Raw genomic sequence first — 21,141 nt, forward strand, 5'->3', positions numbered from 1 at the left:
TAAAAACGATAACCATACGATATCACTATGAAATTCCATATATTGTTTGCCTGAGTGTACGTTTGTTGCAGATTGAAGTTTATTAACCTTCTAATATCTCGGTTGATTTTTCAGAAGGCCGTAAGAGCAAGTGACAGCTTCTCTTTGTTTACTTTCTCTTTCGATTATTGTGATGTGACTGAGAAGATTTTCTTGGGTTTCACAATTCTGTTTGAAAGTCGAAAGTTTCGGGTATCATTTTATGCAAAGAGTTGAGAGATAAACGTGGAAACCGCTTGATAATTAATAGAAGAGAAAGTAAACGAAGAAAAAGAGTTACTTGCTCTTACGGCCTTCTGAAGCTGTGAGCCATTTCGTGGTTAATTTTAACTTTTGGTTAAAATGTGACACTTGATTGGTTATTTTGTGTCGAGTAGTTAAATTGAACTAAAACTGCGGCCCATTTCAAAATTTGACGGACGGAAAGTTATTTGGGTTTATTTTCCACTGGAAATAATTTCAACTAAAGATTTAATATGAGAATTTTCATTGCAAGATTTTTTTCAGTGTCGGGAAATAACCATCGATCTGTCAAAAATAACCATGCTCTCGAGCAGGGTTATTTTTGACAACATCAAATTAACCACTCGAGTGTCAGATTTTAATCAATAGTTAAATTTAACCGCGAAATGGTTCACAGCCTGAAAAATCAACCGAGATATATAAAATTACGGCAGCTGAAAACGCAGAAATAAACGCAAACAACACGAAATAATAGTTTGTTTTTAAGACCTTTTTAAATGTTCACGTCGAAATGCATCCGAAGACAGTGATTAATTTTTAAAAATTTTCCACAGGGATGATGATTGTCTCTAAAGTCAAAAGTGTTCTCTGCTGATTGTCTCATCGTCAATCGTCATTCCTGCGTATAAACTCATGTTATATTCGATGTGTAATAACAGTGAAAATTTATTAATTGTAACGTAGACAAGTTCTTTTTACAAAAAATATTGTGCATCTAGCCCAGAACAGATACTCTATGTTCAAATTTTAGGAAGAGCTTCGATGGATTAAGTAATTTCAATTATCAAAGGGTTTCAATTAAAATGATTTTTACGCTGCAAATTGACAACGATTGCAGCTATATAGTAACTAGAAAAAGTGATGACGGTCATGGGAAGCGAATATAAAATACAATCTGAGGATCAGAGGTGATGGTGATGACCAGTGATATCATATGTACAAATAGGAGCAAGAGTGAACTAGCAGGATTTTGGAGGTCAGCAGTTGCACTGTCTTGTGTATAGAACGAGAACCTGTTCGGAGAATTGACCATGTTAATTTTTTTCATGATCATGTCCCACCTATCATCGCAATAAGTTTGTGTGGAAACTTCAAACAGCTGGAAGGAAATCAAAATGCACAAAGGAACAGTGATAGAGTTGTGCGTTGTTGAGTGTTGCGCTAAATTTGAATATTCTCATTTATTGATGTCAACAAGCGACTCAGATGTTCAATCAAATTGATATTTTGTTGAATTTACTGATTGTTTCTGTTAATTTTTCGTTATAAAGATGTGTTTGTTTTCTAACGATGCTATTTAATCATGCAAATCGTATAAGCAAAATGATTCCTTCGTCTTGTATGATTTTGTAAGTAAAGCTAAGGTGCTTATGTGAATTGGTCGGAGAAGTGGGATATGATGACGGTAAAGTGAGAAAAGCATTGATGCAGGAAAATATTATATTTTTAGATTTTCTGATCATTCGGTAAAGATCAACAAGCCGTAGTATAAAGCAATTGAAAATTAGTACCGGTATGAAGTATTTAAAGGATTGGTTTATACATTGATACACGGGTGTAATTTTGTTTTCCTAGTCGAACGAAAGTCTAATCTGAGTGCTTGATGAAGATTAACAAAACTGTTACCTATTCGAGATACTTGTTTACAATAATATGACTCGTGACGAGTAGTAGCAATTTGGCTTTGTATTCGCTGGATCAGAATATTTGTATTCGATACTGTTCGCTGCGAACATGAAATTGAAAGTTACTGTTTCTGTATTGTTTGACGTCACATTTGAAACTGAGGCGGAAACATTTTATGATGTGCATGAAGTGAATCTGATCATTTGAGCTTCAATGAATTGTTTTAATAAATATATATGAATATCGAGTGCCAAGAATAAAATTGTATATGAACTTTGAAACCTACACAAAATTAAGTACCAAATCAGGTGAAAATAACAGGGAGTGCCTTGGTTTTTCATTTTTGACAAACTGTGCACTGTGGCTTCGACAGAACTGATTCAGTGTTATAAGTGCCACAGAATAGGAAGAAGCTAAACAGCTGTGCGCGTGTGTTTCTTGAGTGTAAATTGTCTCGGACAGCAGTGTATCAAACAACTACAACACAGAACACTGCCAAACCGAGTGGTGGTGAGTCACGATGCTTGGACGTGTTCGGCTTAAAGAAAACGGCGTCATGGACGAAGAGCTGCCCTCCCTCCTCGAGATAGTGTTTCGTTTTTTGGCCAAGAATTTGCATGTGGTATGCAACATCGATCCAGTGACCCATCAGCTTGAACTGAAGGACGATATCGTCATCCCGAATGAGATTTGTGATAGGTACGTACTGAAATGTTATACCTGACAATCACAATTCATTTTGTGCTGGTTTTTAGATAATCATTGTTTGAACAAAATATGCTGTATATATTTAGATAAGATAATTATATAATTTATGTATTGTCCCAGTAAATTCAACACTACTGTCTTGAACTAACGACTATAAAATTGTTTATACTCAACTGACAGCAACGCACAGCCAAAACACTATACCGTCAGTATTTCGAAGATTGGTAATCTACCAAAAGTACGATAAATAAGAATTTTGTCCATTACACTGGGACTAATTGATAATTGATTTAGCAAACTACTATACTTAAGCTTTTATTTGATCAAACACAGTTACACACTTACAGTAACATCATTTATATTTTGTAGTAGAACACAATCCAAATCATCGGCTACATTAAGCTTTCAAACCTAGACGTGCTTGAATTCCTTGTTTTCAGGTATATCTTCCCACCGTCGCTGATTTTTTCGTAATCTGTTATTCAGTTCCCGTCACCATCCAGAATACGGTATGACTCCACTCACTTGCCGTGGACTCGATGTGACAGACACCCTCCGTAGTCGAACATACACTGAAAATCGAGCTCTTCTATGACCTACCCAAAATTAGGCAAGACCACCTAAATTTGGGGTTAATAAACGATTACTCTTTCTGAATTTAAAGTGGTTAGTAACTGAATCGTTATCTACTCAAACTTTGACTTGATCGTAAAAAATAGGCAGCGAGCACTGCCAAAGTTGCCATGACAACACTTTGGGCAATCTTACATTCACCTAAACATTCAGGTCATCGCTCGTTAGTCTGGTTTATGCAATACGTTAGCTACCTAAAAATTGCGGAGATGCATTTTAGTTGATTTTGGGTAGATTTCGACCCAAAATTAGGTAGCGGCTAGCAAGAGTGTAGACGGATACTACCAAAGATGGCAGGTTGGGTGTCGATCCAAAAATCAGTCTGCGCAACATCTGTTTCGACTTCCCATAAGATTGCACATTGCAGATCGAGATCATTTTCGAGCACAGTTACAGGGTTGTGCAAGAGACACGACCAATCTGGATGACATTCAAATTGCACAAGCAACCTATGGCATTATCGAACCGCTGATACTGATCAGCGATGTCAGTTAGTCGTAATGTCATATTCGTTGATTAACATTTTCCCCGAAAAAACTAGCGGTGTTAAACATAAAACGTAAAAGGGAAGACCTCCAATTTCCGTAGACTTTTGTCTACGGATCCGTAGAATATCTCCGAATCCATAGATCTAGGGAGATTTCCTTAGATTTGATATCGCTGCCACACTGCAAAACGAGTAGTTGACTATTCATCGAGCGGATGACAAAGCGAATATTTCTCCCATCTGGTCTTCACGAAGGCAGGCGTTGACTGAGCAGAAAAATGTAACAGAGCCTGTATTTATAGATTCCGTTTTTTTTTTAGAAATTTCATACTATGCACAACGGTGCAGTTTATTTTCGTGCATAACGTGAAGTCTCCCTAATAGGATAGGGAGTCCCTATACCGACCGAAGCAGAACTGCCGATCAAAATCGTCGGCCGTGTTAGAGGAACCAAAAGGATAACATCATTTTGACATGCTGTGATTGGCGCGTGAAAACATAGACCAATTCAAACCGAACCCTGCCGCACCATGCCGATTTGCTCACCCGGTGCACTTTGCATACAGCGAGCGTACATAAAAAATCAAATATTTAATTATGATTATGATTATGATTATAATACCAACAGAGAAATTCAGAGGAGTAGTTTGCCTGGGAATCGTGCGTACTTTGGACTCAGAAGAACTCTTCAATCGCTACAGCAAGTAAAGCTTGCTTCATTTAGAATTGGAACAAACTTTTGCTCATATTGTGGCGCTCCTGGTGGACGGATTTGGAAGTTCTTGAAGCCCACGTGTCGGGAATTTTGTTAGCTTCACGTATGATTTTTGACATTCCGAAAAGCGACTGTACTTTGTAAACAATCAACATGGAAGCCGAAAGAAGGGAAAAAACGTGCACAAATATTTGGAAAATCCATTGTGTTCTGCTTCTAGGCTAGCTAAACAGCTGAAATTGCCCACAAATACCGTATGGCGCGTTATCAAATGGTATAAGGAAACATTGACGACGATTCGGAAGCCTCAAGCCAATCGTCGGAGTGGAACTGTCGACCGGAAACTGCATGGTATGATTTTGAAGTCGATTAAGAGGATTCCTAATCTGTCGGACTGTGATTTGACCTGAAAATTCGGTGCTGCCCATAGTACCGTGAGGAGAACTCGACTCCGGGAAGGAATCAAGTCGTATCGAGCTAGCAAACAGCCAAATCGGACCATAGTGTGGTCAAAATTCATGCTCGGAAACCATATGACCAGGTGCTGACCAAGTTCGACGGGTGTCTTCTGATGGACGATGAAACCTATGTCAAGACTGACTTCGGGCAAATCCCAGGTCAAAAATTTTACTTGGCAACGGCTCGGGGAGATGTTCCAGCCAAAATTAATCTTGTTTTTGCCGACAAATTTGCAAGAAAATTTATGATTTGGCAGGGCATTTGCAGCTGTGGCAAAAAAACAAAAGTTTTCGTTACAAATAAGACAATGACATCGGAACTATACCGAAAAGAGTGTCTTCAAAAACGAATTTTTCCGTTCATTCGATCCCACGACCATCCCGTAATGTTTTGGCCAGATTTGGCAAGCTGTCATTACTGCAAAGTGGTTCAAGAATGGTATGCAGAGAAAAGAGTGACGAATAAGGTTATCCGTATTTTTTCTTAAAAGTATGAAGAAAACGCTACATTTGTATACTACACTGAAATACAGGCAATTGTCTTTGTTCCAACTCTATCTGAAGCAAGCTTTACGCCACCGCACGAAATTCTACAAAAAGCTCATTAGACCGGTTGTTCTCTATGGACACGAGCCCTGGATTATGTTGGCAGAGGACCAACGAGTCCTTACTGTTTTCGAAATAAAGGAGCTGCGGACTATCTATGTCGGAGTGCAGATGGAAGACGGAACGTTAAGACGGCTTCTGAACCACGAATTGCAACAGTTGTTAGGAGAACCACCCACCACCGGACAGCAAAAATTGAACACACACAAAAAAATTGGAATTTCACTTGTGACCTAATCCCTTATACGATGCAATGCATAAAGACCTAATTTGGCAAATGACGGAAAACCTCAGTTGTTATTACTTAACATTGGATTAGGAAGAATTTTACTGGTTTGAGATGTGATTTGCATTTTGCATTCGGTTTGTAAGTGCAACTGTATGAATTTATAAGCACCATTTACCAGCCTCGCAGATGTGTGCTTCTGTGGCTCAGTCAATTAACAGACGTACTTTGTGATCCAATGATTCTCGGTTCAAGCCGCGCGGCGGTCGCAGTCAGTATTCTTTTTTATTTCATTAAATTTCGAGTCACGGAATATTCCAATTATACAATATTACATGTTCTTACACGTAAAACTGCATGAACTGCGACGCTCCATTCATATGCGTCTTATAAGATGTTTAATCACAGTTTTTTTAAGTGTGCATAAATATGACAAAGACATTTTTCATACAACTTTGTCTTCAATTTCGTCGCCCGCCCGAATTCTCATATTGCAGTTTCGAATAATTTCAACGACACAGCTATTTCAAAGTCTGCCAAAGTTTGTTTCCATGATATTGACAGCTGACTTGGATATGTTTATTTTTTTTTAAATTTCTACCAATGTGAAGAACCGGTACAACATTTTTATTGTTTTGTACGCTAGACGTCGATTGTTGTCTAAGCTGTAGCTAAAATTGCGAATCAAAATACGCAGTATAAACATGTTACTTTGCTGCCAAGCATGAAACTCGCTTATGCAATTCTGCCGATAGATGACGTTCGAAGTATTTGACCGTTTGATTGCCTTACTTTGCATCTGTATAATTGGTAATCAATGAAATTAGAAACGTGGAAAATGTAGTTCAGAAATTTCTCCTAGTGCAATCATGTTTTTTGTTATGATAATTTTGATATTTTGATATTCGCTACAGAAAGGGGTTTCCGTTAATAGTTTAAATTACAAAATTTTCTAACCAGCATCAGAAAGAGAACCTGTTTTAATAGAATTCTGTTATGATCTGCTGGTCAGGTTTTGTTCTGAAATGTTCGTCATTACATCCTATCCCATTAGACCGTATGTTTCAATAAACTGATAAGACAAGACCTATTCTTTTTCATCTTCCGAAATCGTTCGAAAAATGCTGAATCTAGAGTCAAGCGTTAAATTTTTCTTCGCTTGTACTCCTGCATGCATCAGCATCAGTGTGTTATGACAAACCGATAACGTTCAATGACTCAATAATTTAGTTAGGACAATATTTTCCCAGTACACCGTACTTGGAGTACCTAAAGACTGTGCCAGAAAGTATGGACCCACTTTGATTTCGCTGTAAATAATTCACAAGTGTTAGATATTCAAATTTTATTCGATGTACTGATAATACTAGACTACAACAACAGAATATTATTCTCAACATTTGCTACTTAGCCATTGTAGACTAGCTGGCGCACCTTCTTGCGAACGTTCCTCATTAAATTCCGTACAGACTTCTTGACGACAAGTTTTGACACTTTTTTGCAATCTTTTTCGAACATGGTTTCCTAACCAAATTCCTAATTCCTAAGATGTGCCTTCGTTAATGCCCAAAATTCCTCAATTGGTCTAAGTTGTGGGCAATTTGGTGGATTCATGTCTTTTGGGACGAAAGTGACATTTTTGGTAGTATACCATTCTACCGTTGATTTCGAGTAGTGGCAAGAAGCAAGATCTGGCCAGATAGACAACAGGATCCTTGTGGCTTCGAATCATGGGTAAAAGTCGTTTTTGTAAGCATTCCTTGATGTATATTTCGCTGTTCATTGAAGCAGTGGTGATGAAGGGTTTCGAAATCTTACAGCAGCTACAAATTGCTTGCCAGACCAAAGCTTTCTTACCAAATTTTTCGACTTCAATCGATGTCTCGGACTGGTTTAACACTTGCCCTTCTCGCACCGTATAATATTGTGGTCCCGGCAAGGATTTTGTAATCGAGTTCCACGTAGGTTTCGTCGTCCATGATTATGCAGTTCAAATTTCCAGCAAGAATCGTATTGTACAGATTTCGGACCCTCGGCCTGATCGATGCTTCTTGTTTCGAACTACGTTTTGGTTTTTTCTGCTTCTTATAGGTTCGAAGATTAAACGTTCTTTAGCACGAGGAACATTTGACTTCGAAGTGTACACTTTTTTGGCCACATCCCGAACTGAAACCTCCTTCTTTTGCTCGAACGCCTTCAGTATACGTTTATCCAACTAAGGATTAGCAGGACCTTTTTTTCAACCCGTTTTCGGTTTATCCTCAAAGGTGTTATCATCACCGAACTTCCTGATTGCATTTCGCACGGCTTTTTCACTTACTCCTTCCATTTTTGCTATCTTTCTCAGTGACAGTCCGCGTTCTGTGCACAATTTTTTGACGTTGTTCTACTGAAAGTCCACGCATTTCGAAACAAACTAATGAAAACGAATAAACAACTGCACAAGTGGTTAGAGAAGAGTGTAAACAATAGGACGCAGCCATAAAAATTGACAGATTCTGAACCATTGCGAAATGGTAGCGGTTTTTGGTTGCGTTCATACTTTCTGGGACAGTCTTTATATAGATAGATATAAAGTTCATGTTTCTTGTGATTAAGTTTGTCAGTACTAATCATTTGTTGCCAACCCTCCATTACAGATTCCTGCGCTACCAGCAGGACTGCGGCCAGGACATCAATGATCGCTTCATTCAGATATTCCGAAACACCGAGAATACACCGCTGCGTAACATCCGGCTGCGTAACAGCACGATTACCAATGAAGGTATGCGGATCTTGCTGCGGCACAAGCTAACCTCCCTATCGATGTGGTATTGCAACAAAATAACGACTGCGTCCTGGAATATTTTAATCGAGAACTGCCGGGAGTTGCGTTCGCTCGAACTGGGTCGATTCGTCGATATGCTGAAGCACAGCGAACCGAACGAAAAAACGCCAATAGATTTTCAACTGGTACTACCTCAGCTACGTCAACTGATCCTTAACGGGGTAGTATTACAACCATCGATTCAGTTCAGGTAAGTTCCGAACATTATTTTCATCAGATCAGATATTCTATACTTTCCTATACTTTTCAGTCATTTATCGGAACTGACGTATCTGGATTTAACAGCATGCATATTTGCTGAGTTTAGCCTGAAAGCCTTGATCGACCTACCCAAGCTGAAGGCATTGATTCTGTTCAACGTTTGGCCATTGGATCACGAGTTCTCCACACTGAGCAAATTGAAAAATTTACAAACCTTAGATCTATCGGTGTCCAGAGCGAATGTGGATGGAAATTATCTTACTCCCAATAAGGTAACTATACAGCAGTTATGTATTCGGAGCTAACGAATTTCATACTATAATTTTTCCAGTTATTGGCACATTTAGTCGAAAATCTACCACATCTGCGTCATCTAGACATTTCCGGTACCAATCTTGCCGGCGATGGAGTAGCGACGAAAACCAACACAACCGCTAGTAGCTCAGATATTCCTGGCTTAGCTAGCCGCGCTGATCGGCCTTTAGATTTTCTCGGACTTTACTATACCGCACATTCGGCGTGCAAATGGCACGATATACCAGCTCTAAAAGTAACGTCACTAACGAAATTGTGAAATTGCTTCTCCTAACCTTCTAAAATGTTCGGTTCCATTTACAGATCGCTGGTGAAGCGACAGAGGATCAGATTTTAGTTGCCGCTTCCGTCTATCAGGATCGCCATGAGCTGCTAACGAAGGTACTCAATGATCTCTACCATTTGCTTCGGTTTGAGACCTGCAAGCAAATTCACAATGCGCTGGACGTGGTGTTATCCGCTATGGACAAACACATTCGTGTTAAAAATATTCAAATCAGTGGCAGGTATGTGTTGTGGTCTGCATTCATGAATAGTAATAACAGTCATTTGGTGTTCAATTTACCACTGCAGTGCCACACTGTTCTACATAGTCAAAGGACGCAACAAGATTCAATTCGGTGTTCCTCTGAAGAATCATATCATCCACACGCTCCTGAATGGCATGTCGACGCATCTGACTGATGATACGATGATGAGAAATGGTTGTCTTACATTATGTCAGTTTAACATCCCACAAGATGTGGTAAGCTATAGGGGGCTGATTGAGTCATTGTGAGTGGTAATAATAGTATCTGTTGTTACAGTTATTCGAATATGAAAGGCTAGTACGTATTCTGTTGCATGGCGTGTCATATCGAGAGCAGGAAGGATTTGTTCAGCGTATCGCCATTTATCTGTTAAACTCGTTAGCTTGTCAGGTGGACGGAAGTCAGAAAATGTTTCTGGGAGATTTGGGTGCTATTTCGGTTGGTTTCTAATCAATTGCTCTTTATTTCTATGTTTCAATACATTCTTTTTCAGACCATGCTCAATTTGATCAGTGATCGGTTGTCGCGAAAAATTTTCGACGATGTGATGGAGGTCGCATGGTCTACCATGTGGAATGTGACGGATGAAACGGCAAAGAACTGTGAACGATTTCTGGATGGTCGTGGAATGGAGTATTTCTTGGGTTGTTTGAAGGTTGCTCCCAATGCTCTGTGAACTGTTGAGCCGTTCATTACAGAACTTTTGTTATTTGCAGCTATTTCCGGAAAAAGACGATCTTCTACGGAACATGATGGGTTTGTTGGGAAATGTTGCAGAAGTAAAAGATCTACGCCCGCGACTTATGACACCGGAATTCATTACAGAGTTTGCGGATCTACTTGATTCGTCCAGTGATGGAATCGAGGTGAGATTAGACTTTGTGTAAAATTGTTCTATACGTGCATAGTTATTATTATTATACTCTATAGAAACGTTATGCAATCACTTGAAAAATCGACTAGTAAAAATTGTTCTATATCATTCGACTCAGTTCGTTGAGTTGAGTTATGTCAATGTGTGTGTCAAGAGGAGCTCACGTCATTTTCTCAAAGATACCTTAACGGATTTCTACAAACTTAGGTTCAAATGGAACTACTGAATTTTATCCGGATACGACTTTCGGTTCTGGAACTACATGGTGAAGTGTGTTTCAAATTAAAAACCGTCATTCAGAGCGACGATGCAAAAAAGGGAAAGTTTTTTTTCTAGACTTGACTCAAATATTTAATTTTAAATAGCAACCTATGAGACTGTAATATGAGCCTTCAACACTAAATCTCCTCACACATTCCAGACCATGTAATATGAATATTCAAGACTAAATCTTTCACACACCCCAGACCACACGCACTTGACAAATTCCCGTAAAAGCACCATTCCACGAAAACCTAGAAACCTACATAAAATAAATACATTACCTACATGAAGGCAACTAAAATATCAACACTTGCCCTTTACGGTGACCCAAAGAAAGAAACAACGTGACCCAAAGAAAGAAACAACGTGGTCATAAAATTCGACTGCAGAAACAAGGAAGCATCAAGTTTCAAATCGTTATGTCATCAGAAAGGCAAAACACACAAAATAAACATAACCGACTGTGTCACTTCCCCTTTCTTGACGCCCCTCATGTCCACAATTGAAAACCAACCAGCGCGACCTAGAATAACAGTAACTCAGGAGCACACACTAACTCAAACCGACACTCACGAGAATAACCCAACATGCTATCGCCCTCTCCTCTCCGTATCACACCCGCTGACTCTCATCAAGAAGTTTATTTCCTCTCTTAATCACAAAATATACAATGGCCGACACGATACAACGAGTTCCATTGGTTAAACCCGATTTACACTGCGCGTTCTAACTCCTCCCCCCAGATTCTCACCAATTGTAAAAACTAATTAGCTAAACTAGGAGAGCATAGGATATATAAGTTAACGAACTGATAGTAATAAAGTAATCTTAATCACAACTTAAATCCGTGTACGTCAATCAGTTTAAAAGACTATAAGACTTTTTGACCTCTATTTCCGGTACTTCCGGAACCAGAAATATGAAACTGGTATAGCCGAAGTCGATTTGTGCGGCCAGTAACTAACTAACTAACATAACCAACAAATTAAAACAGTGATTTTTTGGTTATGTTACTTAGTTACTGGCCACACAAATCGACTTCGGCTATACCGGTTTCATATTCCTGGTTCCGGAAGTACTGGAAATAGAGGTCTAAAAGTTTTATAGTCTCATATGCTTCTATTTGAAATTATCCTGTGAAGTGTTTTCAGAATTTTAAGCCGTTATTTAAAGCGATGATGGAAAAATCGGAAAAAATCTTTTAAGTTTGGCTTAAAACAGCTTTAATTGGTAGTTTATGTCAGTTGCTGACCAATCGAACGGATTTAAGCTACCTCGGTACCTTGTTTCCGGTTCCAGAAGTACCGGAAATAGTGATCAAAAATATAAAAAAACGGAACTCACTTCGTTTTCTTAGAGATGGCGAAACCGATTCTAACAAGCTGAGACCTAAATGAACAGTCTTATGGTGTCATAAGCTGCTTTCGGTTCCGGAACCAGCAAAAAAAGTTTCTGTACTTTCCTTAAAACTATTCCAATCGGTAGTCATAGCCAGTAGACCGCCAGTTAAATCGATTCGTGCTATCCTGGTTCCCGGTTACCGGTCGAGTCTGAAAAAGAATCAATAGCAGCCTATTGTGCTATAAGAACTTTCATATGAGTCTAATTTTGTGAAAATCGGTTCAGCCATCTCTGAGAAAAATGCGTGAATTCCGTTTTGCAGGTTCTGACCACTATTTCAGGAATTTCGTTTAGTAAGAAACTTACATAGCAGGTTTGAGCCAAATTTTTCATTTCGAGAATATGAGTAATAAGAGAAACACTAGGAGGAGTAAAATAGGTTTTAATTCATTTTTTACGTTTCGCTTTCAGCTCATCAGTGCGTCAGCAGTTTATGTTGATCTGCTCACGCCACCTAACGGTTCAACATAAACCGCTGAGCAGACATAAAGTTAATGCTATTTACATATACACTTATCACACCGAAGTACTGACGTGCCGAAAGAAACGAAACTAAGTGACGACGTTCTGGCCATCAACAGATAGTAGTTGGTACCAAACCCCTAAATAACCACTATCTGTTGATGGCCAGAACGTCGTCACTTAGTTTCGTTTTTTTTCGGCACGTCAGTAAAGGTATAGCACTTCGGTGTGATAAGTGTATATGTAAATAGCATTAACTTTACGTCTGCTCAGCGGTTTATGTTGAACCGTTAGGTGGCGTTAGCAGATCAACATAAACTGCTAACGCACTGATTAGCTGAAAGCGAAACATAAAAAATAAAGATAGTTCTGTGTACTTAGCATAAATCCGGTACCCACGTGGTACCAAACCCCTAAAAAAGGTTTTAATTGATTTTTGTCAGAACATGTTTGAAAATTTATTGACATCACTATTAACATGAAGCATGAAATTCCGATGCAAGTCTTTGCAAATAAACTTCAATGCATTGGAAGTCTTTCATTCTCTTCGGTCACTTCCCGTAAAGTGGGTATGATTTGTGTAAACTTCAGCACTGTTTTCAATAAAAAAACCACACACCGGTAACAGATATTCGTACTCGTACACATGCCGATGGACTCGATTGTTTTTTCAAACCCGAGCATCGGTGTCGATTTTTGTTTTCTTTACCACGAGTACCACACTGCGTGCTTCGTTCGTTGAGGTGGTGTTGTGTTTACTCCTTTCACTCATAACCCTGTAATTTCGGAACCGGAAGTCGTATCGGGATGAAATTCAAGAATTTCGTATGGAATCATAAGACCTTTCATTTGCGAAAATTGGTTAGGCCATGCTGAGAAAAGTGAATTCGATTTTATAGTTTGTGAACTATATTTCCAGTGCTTTCGGAACCGGAAGCCGGGGATTGGTATAGCCGAATTCGATTCGCTGACAAGGCCTATCGGTTAGAATTGATTGAACCCAGTTTTGAAATATACTTTCGAGTTTTGCATCGCCGCTCTGTATACCACTCTTCGTTCTGTGATTTCGGCACCAAAAGTCGGATCCGGATGAAATTCGAGAGTTTTGTATGGGACCATGTGGAAGAAAGTTGTACCTAAGTTTGTGAAAATCAGTTCAGCCACCACTTAGAAAAGTTATTGCACTTATTTTCATTTGCACATATCACTTTGTGATTCCGGAACCGGAAGTCTGATTCCAAAAAAAATCAGAAACTTAATAAGGCCCTACAAGACCTTCCCGTTGAATCTAAGTTTGTTAAAATTGGACCAGCTATCTTTGAGAAAATTTAGTACATTAAAAATGTTCGATAGACACACACATACATATTTTGCGTACTCGACTAACTGAGTCGATAAAGGCAAAAATCTAAGCTGAGCTCAAAACTATTCCAATCGGTGATCATAGTCAGTGGACGGCCAATGTAACAGATTCCAACTGTGCTGGATCCCGGTTCCCGATTATGGAAGCACCAAAAATAGTAGTATATTCCGAAATGTAACTAATTCATTTTTTATCCCTGATTTTCATTGTGACCGCAAACAATTGCTTTCCTCATTTACTTCTCTTTTGACGCCATATTCGATTCAAATGCTTGTAGTATCAACAAAAATTTATGTTCATCAGTCTGCGACCTTTCTAACGCAAATAGATGGTATATCTCACTCTATTAATGGCGAACACATTAGGTATAACCTAGAATTTAGATGATTATATCGTAGTTCTTACCAGTGATGCCATTTCACCACAGTGATACACGCTGGTGTAAGATTCTTGTTTACACAGGGGATGCAAGAAGCAAACATCACACAAAAAGGAAAGCGCACTTCGTCTCAGTGTTGAACAGGCAGAATTTGAGTGTGTGCTTGTGGTTAAAGCAGCTGGCGCGAGTTAAACACATTCTCTTCGCATGAATCGCTCTCACGCGCTCTCGCATAAATACACCCAAGTGACCACTGGTACGTGCTAGTGAGCCAGCATTTCTGTGATTTAATTTCTAATTTTATAGAAGGTAACGATTGCCTTGTTATGACAATCTCTTTCGCAGCAAGGAAAAACTAAATTTTAACGACTAATTGCGCTTTTGCTGAATATGCGTGCCCCACGCTTCTCTTATGGGGACCGTACACCAGAGTCCTCACCGGCGTGCACACTTCGGAGAAAATATTTTCATCCCCCTCAGAGGATCTCAGAGCTCTGCTTTGGTGTGATCCAGTGCTAGAGTTGAAAGAAAATAAATACTCGCTTTCATGATGCGTGCACACTTTATATAACAGTGGTGTACATAGGGTAAGGGCTCCCTATTTCATCTCATTTGTAAGGACGTCGCCTTCAAACCCCGATTTAGCCACTAAAATCACTGTAACTATTTCATATTACTGCTTCATTCGCCTTGCTCCACGTTGAGAATAGATTCACATCTCTTTAAAATTCAACTAATATTTATAAAACAGCTAAAAACACTAATGATGTTCTCACTACTCTGCTCCTAATTTCATCTCAATGGATTTTTATCCATCCTATCGTTGATCTTTTATTCATCCTATAAATTAGCAATGGCGACAGCAATCAAAACAAAATATGCCACTATTGCACTCTCACCCGCATACGCTGCCAGCTGGAAAAAATGGCTGGCAGACATTCTGGTGACCGACTGCCTCACCGCTGCCAGATATACAACTCAAACGATACAACCGTACTCACCAGGATTTTTCCACATTATTATTATTGGTAAAAAATTTACTCGTTGAATTATCTAATAAATGGGGCAATGGCTTACGGAGATCTAAAGAACTATCTTTTAACATCATTTTATTAGTGAAAACAGATAGAACAGATATAGACTTTCTTTGCAAAGTAATACATATTTTCTATGAAAATATCTGGCATCTCTGTGCACAGCCGATGAAACACACACACACACTTCACAGCGTTATGTTGGCGTATAGCGGAATGAAACCAGTGCTACTAGATTTGCCACAATGGTTATTTCATTAGTATTTAACACGTTCTTTCTGGTAATATTCGAAGCTGAAACAGTTTTATTGAAATATTAATATCAATAATATAATTAAACTAATGTCACGGATACCAAAAACATACTTTTTTTATGATAATTTGAAGAAGATAAACAATTTTTGTTTTGTAACATTATGAGATAACTTGGCAACTTTGCGAAACCAAATGAGATGAAAACAAAGCGCAATGAAGTGAACGAAGTGAAAAACTTTCATCTCATATTTTTGAAGACTTTTATTGCTTGTCGGGTAATTTTTGAAGTTTTTAATCGTTAACTAAACAAGTGGCAAGTGAACATAACTAATTATGAAGTTATCCAGCATTCAATGGTAGTGTAATTGTGCGAAATAGTGATCATGTTTTGAGACGAATCGATTAGTAGATATTCAGAAACATGACGAACTGTAAATCTTGAGACGAAAATGTGTCCTAAATTGAAAAGTGAGTTTAGTTTATATGAAAAAAAAAACAATCACCGAAGAATTTAAAACCATTTCTTTCAATAGGAAAGTGTGACAATAGCTTTTCAATTCATTTTAAAACATTCCACAGTTTGGTTCAGGTACGCTGTAAGATATTATTCATGTTCAAAGTAATGAGGTGAAGGGATGAGATGGAAATAGGAGCTCAGATGAAATAGGGAGCCGTTGCCCTATATGTGTAAAAGAGAAGAGCTCTCGTTGATGTTGTCAGTGCGAGGTGAGAAATCATACTTGCTCTTCGTCACACAGAGGAGATGGACATCTCTGGTTCTTACCATGGGGTTTTCACTTTTTGCCTTTCTCTATAGAAAGGTATTAGAATTGCTGGAAAAACCGACTCGGAGTCCCATAGTGTTATATACCATTCAGTTCGACGAGATCGAAAAATGTCTGTTGTGTGTGCACTTTTCAAAGATATTTTACCGCTTCCAAGAGATGGCTTAACCGATTTTAACTAACTTAGGCTCGTTTGAAAGCTACTGTGAGACCAATGATGAAGTTCAAAGATCAAATGGCTGTGACTTTTGGTTCCGGAGATATGATTGTATAAGTGACGTAACCGACAAATCACATTGTTTTTACCGCTCTTATATATGCTTAAAAGTTTAAGCACCTCGAAAAAAGTCCCCATGCAAAATTTGAGCTAAATCGGACATGGGTTAGGGGTGCTGCCTGGTTAAGGTTTGACAATTTTCGATCTTGAAATAGCACAATTTTTTTATGCCAAAAGTCTTAAAATTGCATGAAACGTCGAGATTTAGTGCTATTTCAAAAAAATTTTTTTCAATATCGACTTTCTAGGAAGACTTAAAAAAAGTCGATTCTAGAAAAACAATTTTTTTTCGTGATGACAGTAAATCTCGACGTTTCATGCAATTCTAAGACTTTTACAATCAAATTTTCATCGAAATTTTATGTTCAATGCAACAAAACGATCAATTGTCTATCAAACCCAAAAATAGAAAAAAAAAAATGAAATGAGAAATCATACATTCTATCCTGAATCTACTTACTGTAAATGTGGGTTGTCTCAAGAGAACAGTGCATCTAATTGAAAGCGTTTTATGGTTGTTTTTATATCCGGTTTGCATATATTGTATATCCGGTCACCATTTGAAAATAACATAATCAATACATAGTGTTGAATGCCTTAGGGTTCTATGAACTTCAGTCTTAAGGTCATACGAAATACAACAATTTTGCATATCGGTCGTTTGGCATATGCAATTGTTTTGTAAATGATTATTTGGTATAACAGCTTCCATAAGATCCATACTCTAAAGTAGCTTGCATGGGACAAAATTCGTATGGAACAGTTGTTTAAATATGTAACAATAAGTGTTTATTGAGTAATTACAAATTGTATTTTGTTTAATTTTAGGTTAGCTACAATGCTGCGGGTGTGCTCGCACACATTGCATCGGACGGTGAGGCGGCATGGAGCATTTCAATGCCACCACGCGATCGCGTTTTATTACGCATGGTAGAAGCGATAGAACGGTGGGACTTATCGGCCGAACGTAACATCAATTATCGTAGCTTTGAGCCCATTCTCGGATTGATTCGTTGTTACCACACTCCCGCTTGTCAACACTGGGCTGTTTGGGCATTAGCGAACTTGACCAAGGTGAGTGGTATTGTGGAAGTGAATTAAAACGTGTTTCTAATTGTTCATTAATTTGTTTTAGGTATATCCTACAAAATATTGCCGGTTGGTCGAAAGGGAACATGGCATCGAGCTACTGCAAGCTTTAATAGAGCCTTCTCAGCCATACCGCCGACTGAAAGAGCTAGCCCAGATGGTCCTAACGCATTGTCGCAATTTCAACGACACCATTGATCAGTGCCGAAAAATGGAACTGGACGGTTGAGACCAGTAGCTTCTATCTCTCGCTCGAAACATCGGGTAAGTTGGACTGCTACCAATACTGTTTATCTTATAATAACCTGTAAATTTTATATTTAATCACAATATCAGAAGAGCAAGGCTGAACGTACGAAATACCAATTGTAGGAATAAAACATGTATAATACAGCTATTTAAAGATTTAAATTATTCACTAAATCACTGTATAGTGATATTGATAACTTTGCTAAAATACACTACACATGTTAATAGTTAGAAGTATATGTTAACTATATTCAAATGAGTTCACAAAATTTGGCATCTAAACAAATGCTACACAATGTAATGATGGATAACATTTTAGGAAGCCACCGGCGCGAAACAACAACAAATATAAGCACACATGATTAGCCGTAATTACTGTTGAGGTAGATACTAATAAACGCGAACTTTCTACACAGAACGTACATCTAAAGAGTTTTTCTCCGCACTCGAAAACATTTGCATTGAACTCAAAAATTTTGTCAGGATTTTGGTTTTCCAATTATCTTTTGGTACTTTCAGATACAGCCTTCGGTTAGATTGGGCTTTCTAGACTGATCGTTGCTTTTTTGTGTTTCTTCGTTTGCTTTGGAATCAGATCCATTTCGTTTGCTCTTGGCATACATGACGAACAGTTTAGTTTGCAATGACAGTGACAAGATATGATTACATGCGAAAGCTCATTGAAGAAATTCGGTCGGTATCACATTTCATTTGTGGAATGGTTCTGTTTCAACAGAGTTCGCATCCGATCCTTAGCGTACAGAAGAACCCGTTGCATCGCTAGTACTACGGTCTTATTGCCACTAAGAATTTTTCCCGATAGGGGCTCGAACATACGATCACTGACTATTAGACCAGCGTTCTACGCATTGAACTGCCAACTCGGACGGTCATCATAATCATTTAGTTATCTCAAAACTTTGGTTGACTTTGGAGAGTCCATTGTTTGGTATTTCTATGAAAAAAAAACGTATTAGTAGTATATACAATAAATTTTTTGTTTTGATAAATGTTAATGTGTGAGGAGATACTGCACACGAAAAAAAGTTTTATTTTTATGTTATGTTTTATTTCTTTCGCTTGCTAATTGTAAACATTATAGTCATGCTCCGCATCTCATTTTATCTGGCGGCATGAGAGACGACAACACCAATTTTTTCTAAGCATCGCAAAGTCGAAATACGGATCTGTTCCAGCATACAAAGAAAGTTTGCTTTGTATTAGAACTGTTACCATCTCAAAACTTTATAGAAATAACTCCAACCGATTAAAAATTTTGGACTTTTGTAACAAAAATTTGATAAGCAATTTTAATCCATCTGATCAGTCTGATGGTTCTTTTGTGTGTATTACCGTTGAGAAAAACTACAGAGTGCGCCATTTTAATCGGGACATTGCGAAAATTTGACAGCTCTCAATAGTAATTATTATATTTCGTTTATTTTACCTTGGATTTAGAAATAAAAAATAATGTCGTTTTACAATTTATTTCGGCGTGTTTCCAAAAATAATATCCACCAAGTGCCCTTTTTTATTGTTACACATTTCTTTCACATTTACCAACATCTCGGGTATTTTCGGTTTGAAAGTATTCTGTCGGATCTTTTATTGTCATCGGCATGTTAGTATGTGCTTTATTATTCGAAAATTCTCACAAAATAGAATTCCGGTGGCGTCCAAATTGGATATATTGACGTCCGTTTTTGAACAACATACGTCACGTGCAGGTAGCGCCATCTTGATAGGAACAATTTTTGGGGCGTTCTCAGGGTGTATGTAGATGCCAAGTTGAGATTGTGCCGGATTTAAGTTTGCTAAACCTTATTGATGAAGTCAATCGGTCGACATTTATAAAAGTTATTCAATCATACATTTGACCCGATTCATATGACGCAATTTGTATATCATCATCATTATTGGTGTAATATAATTAGCAGAAATTTCACCATCTTTTTGCATTGCCAAAATAAACTATGGTTAGGTTATACTAAAAAAAAAAGATACACGAGTGTTTATATTCTGGAAGTAGCTTTGCTATTGATATCAGCTAATATTGTGAAACTAAAAACTCAATAAAGAACTGAAAAACGTACATTTTTTATTCTCAATATCACATTTTCCAAATATTAGAAATCGTAAACATAGATTTGTTGATATTTTTATCATGTTCCCAGGACCTGGACAATGTGATTTGTTCTTAATTTGATGACATTTATCAAATTCTCTAGTGTGTATCATGGAATGCGAGATTTTTCCGGCATCTGTTAAATTGAAAATTTTGAAAGTCGTAGAGTGTTGATTTCTTTACTAACTTTTACTAACTGACATCAGATTTTGACCATCTCTAGGAGATCTGCCTGATCATATGAGCACTACCGCTTTATAGAATTAGAGATTCTGACCATTTTTATTGGCATCCTTATGCACACTTTGGATGGTTTGTGTTATCTGAAATTTGTTTTTGTGCGTGACAAACACCCCCATTCTGTGTTTTTCATTTGTTCGAAATGAACCGATTCGATCGAAATTGAGAATAGGGGTAAAAGTCCGTTATTTTATGCGTATTGATTAATCTCTAGAGCTTGTTGATATCATTTTTAATGCTAACCGTTAATAGTACTATTAATTTTTTTTATTTTACAATATATTCAATAAGGCATACTGCTTTAGCTCTAAGATACCAAGGGCAACAGCATTAGTTGACATTTCCAATTGAGTTATAATCTCTTTTTCGGTGAGTCAGGACGACTAATTATGTATGACCATAAAAATCATGTATGTGAATCTTGCGCCATTTCTTCTAGCCCTATAAAATCCATACGAACTTTTATCCAAAAAAATGTTGAGATATTTAGACTTCCATCTACATTCCGCACTTTTCTTTCAAAAACTCTAGGGGAACGTAGATTCTCCCTTCCGTGATTGATGGGCTTGACGGTATTGCAAACATCATGAGATACGATTAATTATTGTTACAATTTAATATAAATATGTGTTATAACTTTTAGTTTAATTATTGAGTTTATTGAGTGAGGCATGAAACGATTTGAACAAGATGTTGATTGCAATACGCTCCAACATCCGTGGTTGGAGAG

General features: G+C 37.9%; 1 protein-coding gene across 10 annotated transcripts; it reads left to right on the forward strand.

Annotated features, from left to right (window-relative positions):
- Positions 1 to 881: 881 nt before the first annotated feature.
- Positions 882 to 20,138, forward strand: LOC131439568 (protein zer-1 homolog). Of its 10 annotated transcripts, none has more exons than XM_058610737.1 (13): positions 882 to 1,258; positions 2,282 to 2,607; positions 8,381 to 8,758; positions 8,819 to 9,041; positions 9,101 to 9,319; positions 9,388 to 9,590; positions 9,658 to 9,829; positions 9,891 to 10,052; positions 10,108 to 10,269; positions 10,331 to 10,480; positions 17,537 to 17,782; positions 17,844 to 18,061; positions 18,134 to 20,138. In XM_058610737.1, exons 2-12 carry the CDS (start codon positions 2,429 to 2,431, stop codon positions 18,024 to 18,026), a joined length of 2,277 nt encoding a protein of 758 aa, XP_058466720.1. In that variant the 5' UTR covers positions 882 to 1,258; positions 2,282 to 2,428; the 3' UTR covers positions 18,027 to 18,061; positions 18,134 to 20,138. The 10 variants fall into 10 exon arrangements, with proteins under 10 accessions (XP_058466720.1, XP_058466714.1, XP_058466715.1 ...); XM_058610731.1 differs by having other exon boundaries at positions 882 to 1,053; positions 1,733 to 2,607; XM_058610732.1 differs by having other exon boundaries at positions 882 to 1,053; positions 1,858 to 2,607.
- Positions 20,139 to 21,141: the final 1,003 nt, after the last annotated feature.

Source organism: Malaya genurostris, chromosome 3 (genome assembly GCF_030247185.1).
Source record: "Malaya genurostris strain Urasoe2022 chromosome 3, Malgen_1.1, whole genome shotgun sequence".
In the NCBI taxonomy this organism is placed as follows: Eukaryota; Metazoa; Arthropoda; class Insecta; order Diptera; family Culicidae; genus Malaya; species Malaya genurostris.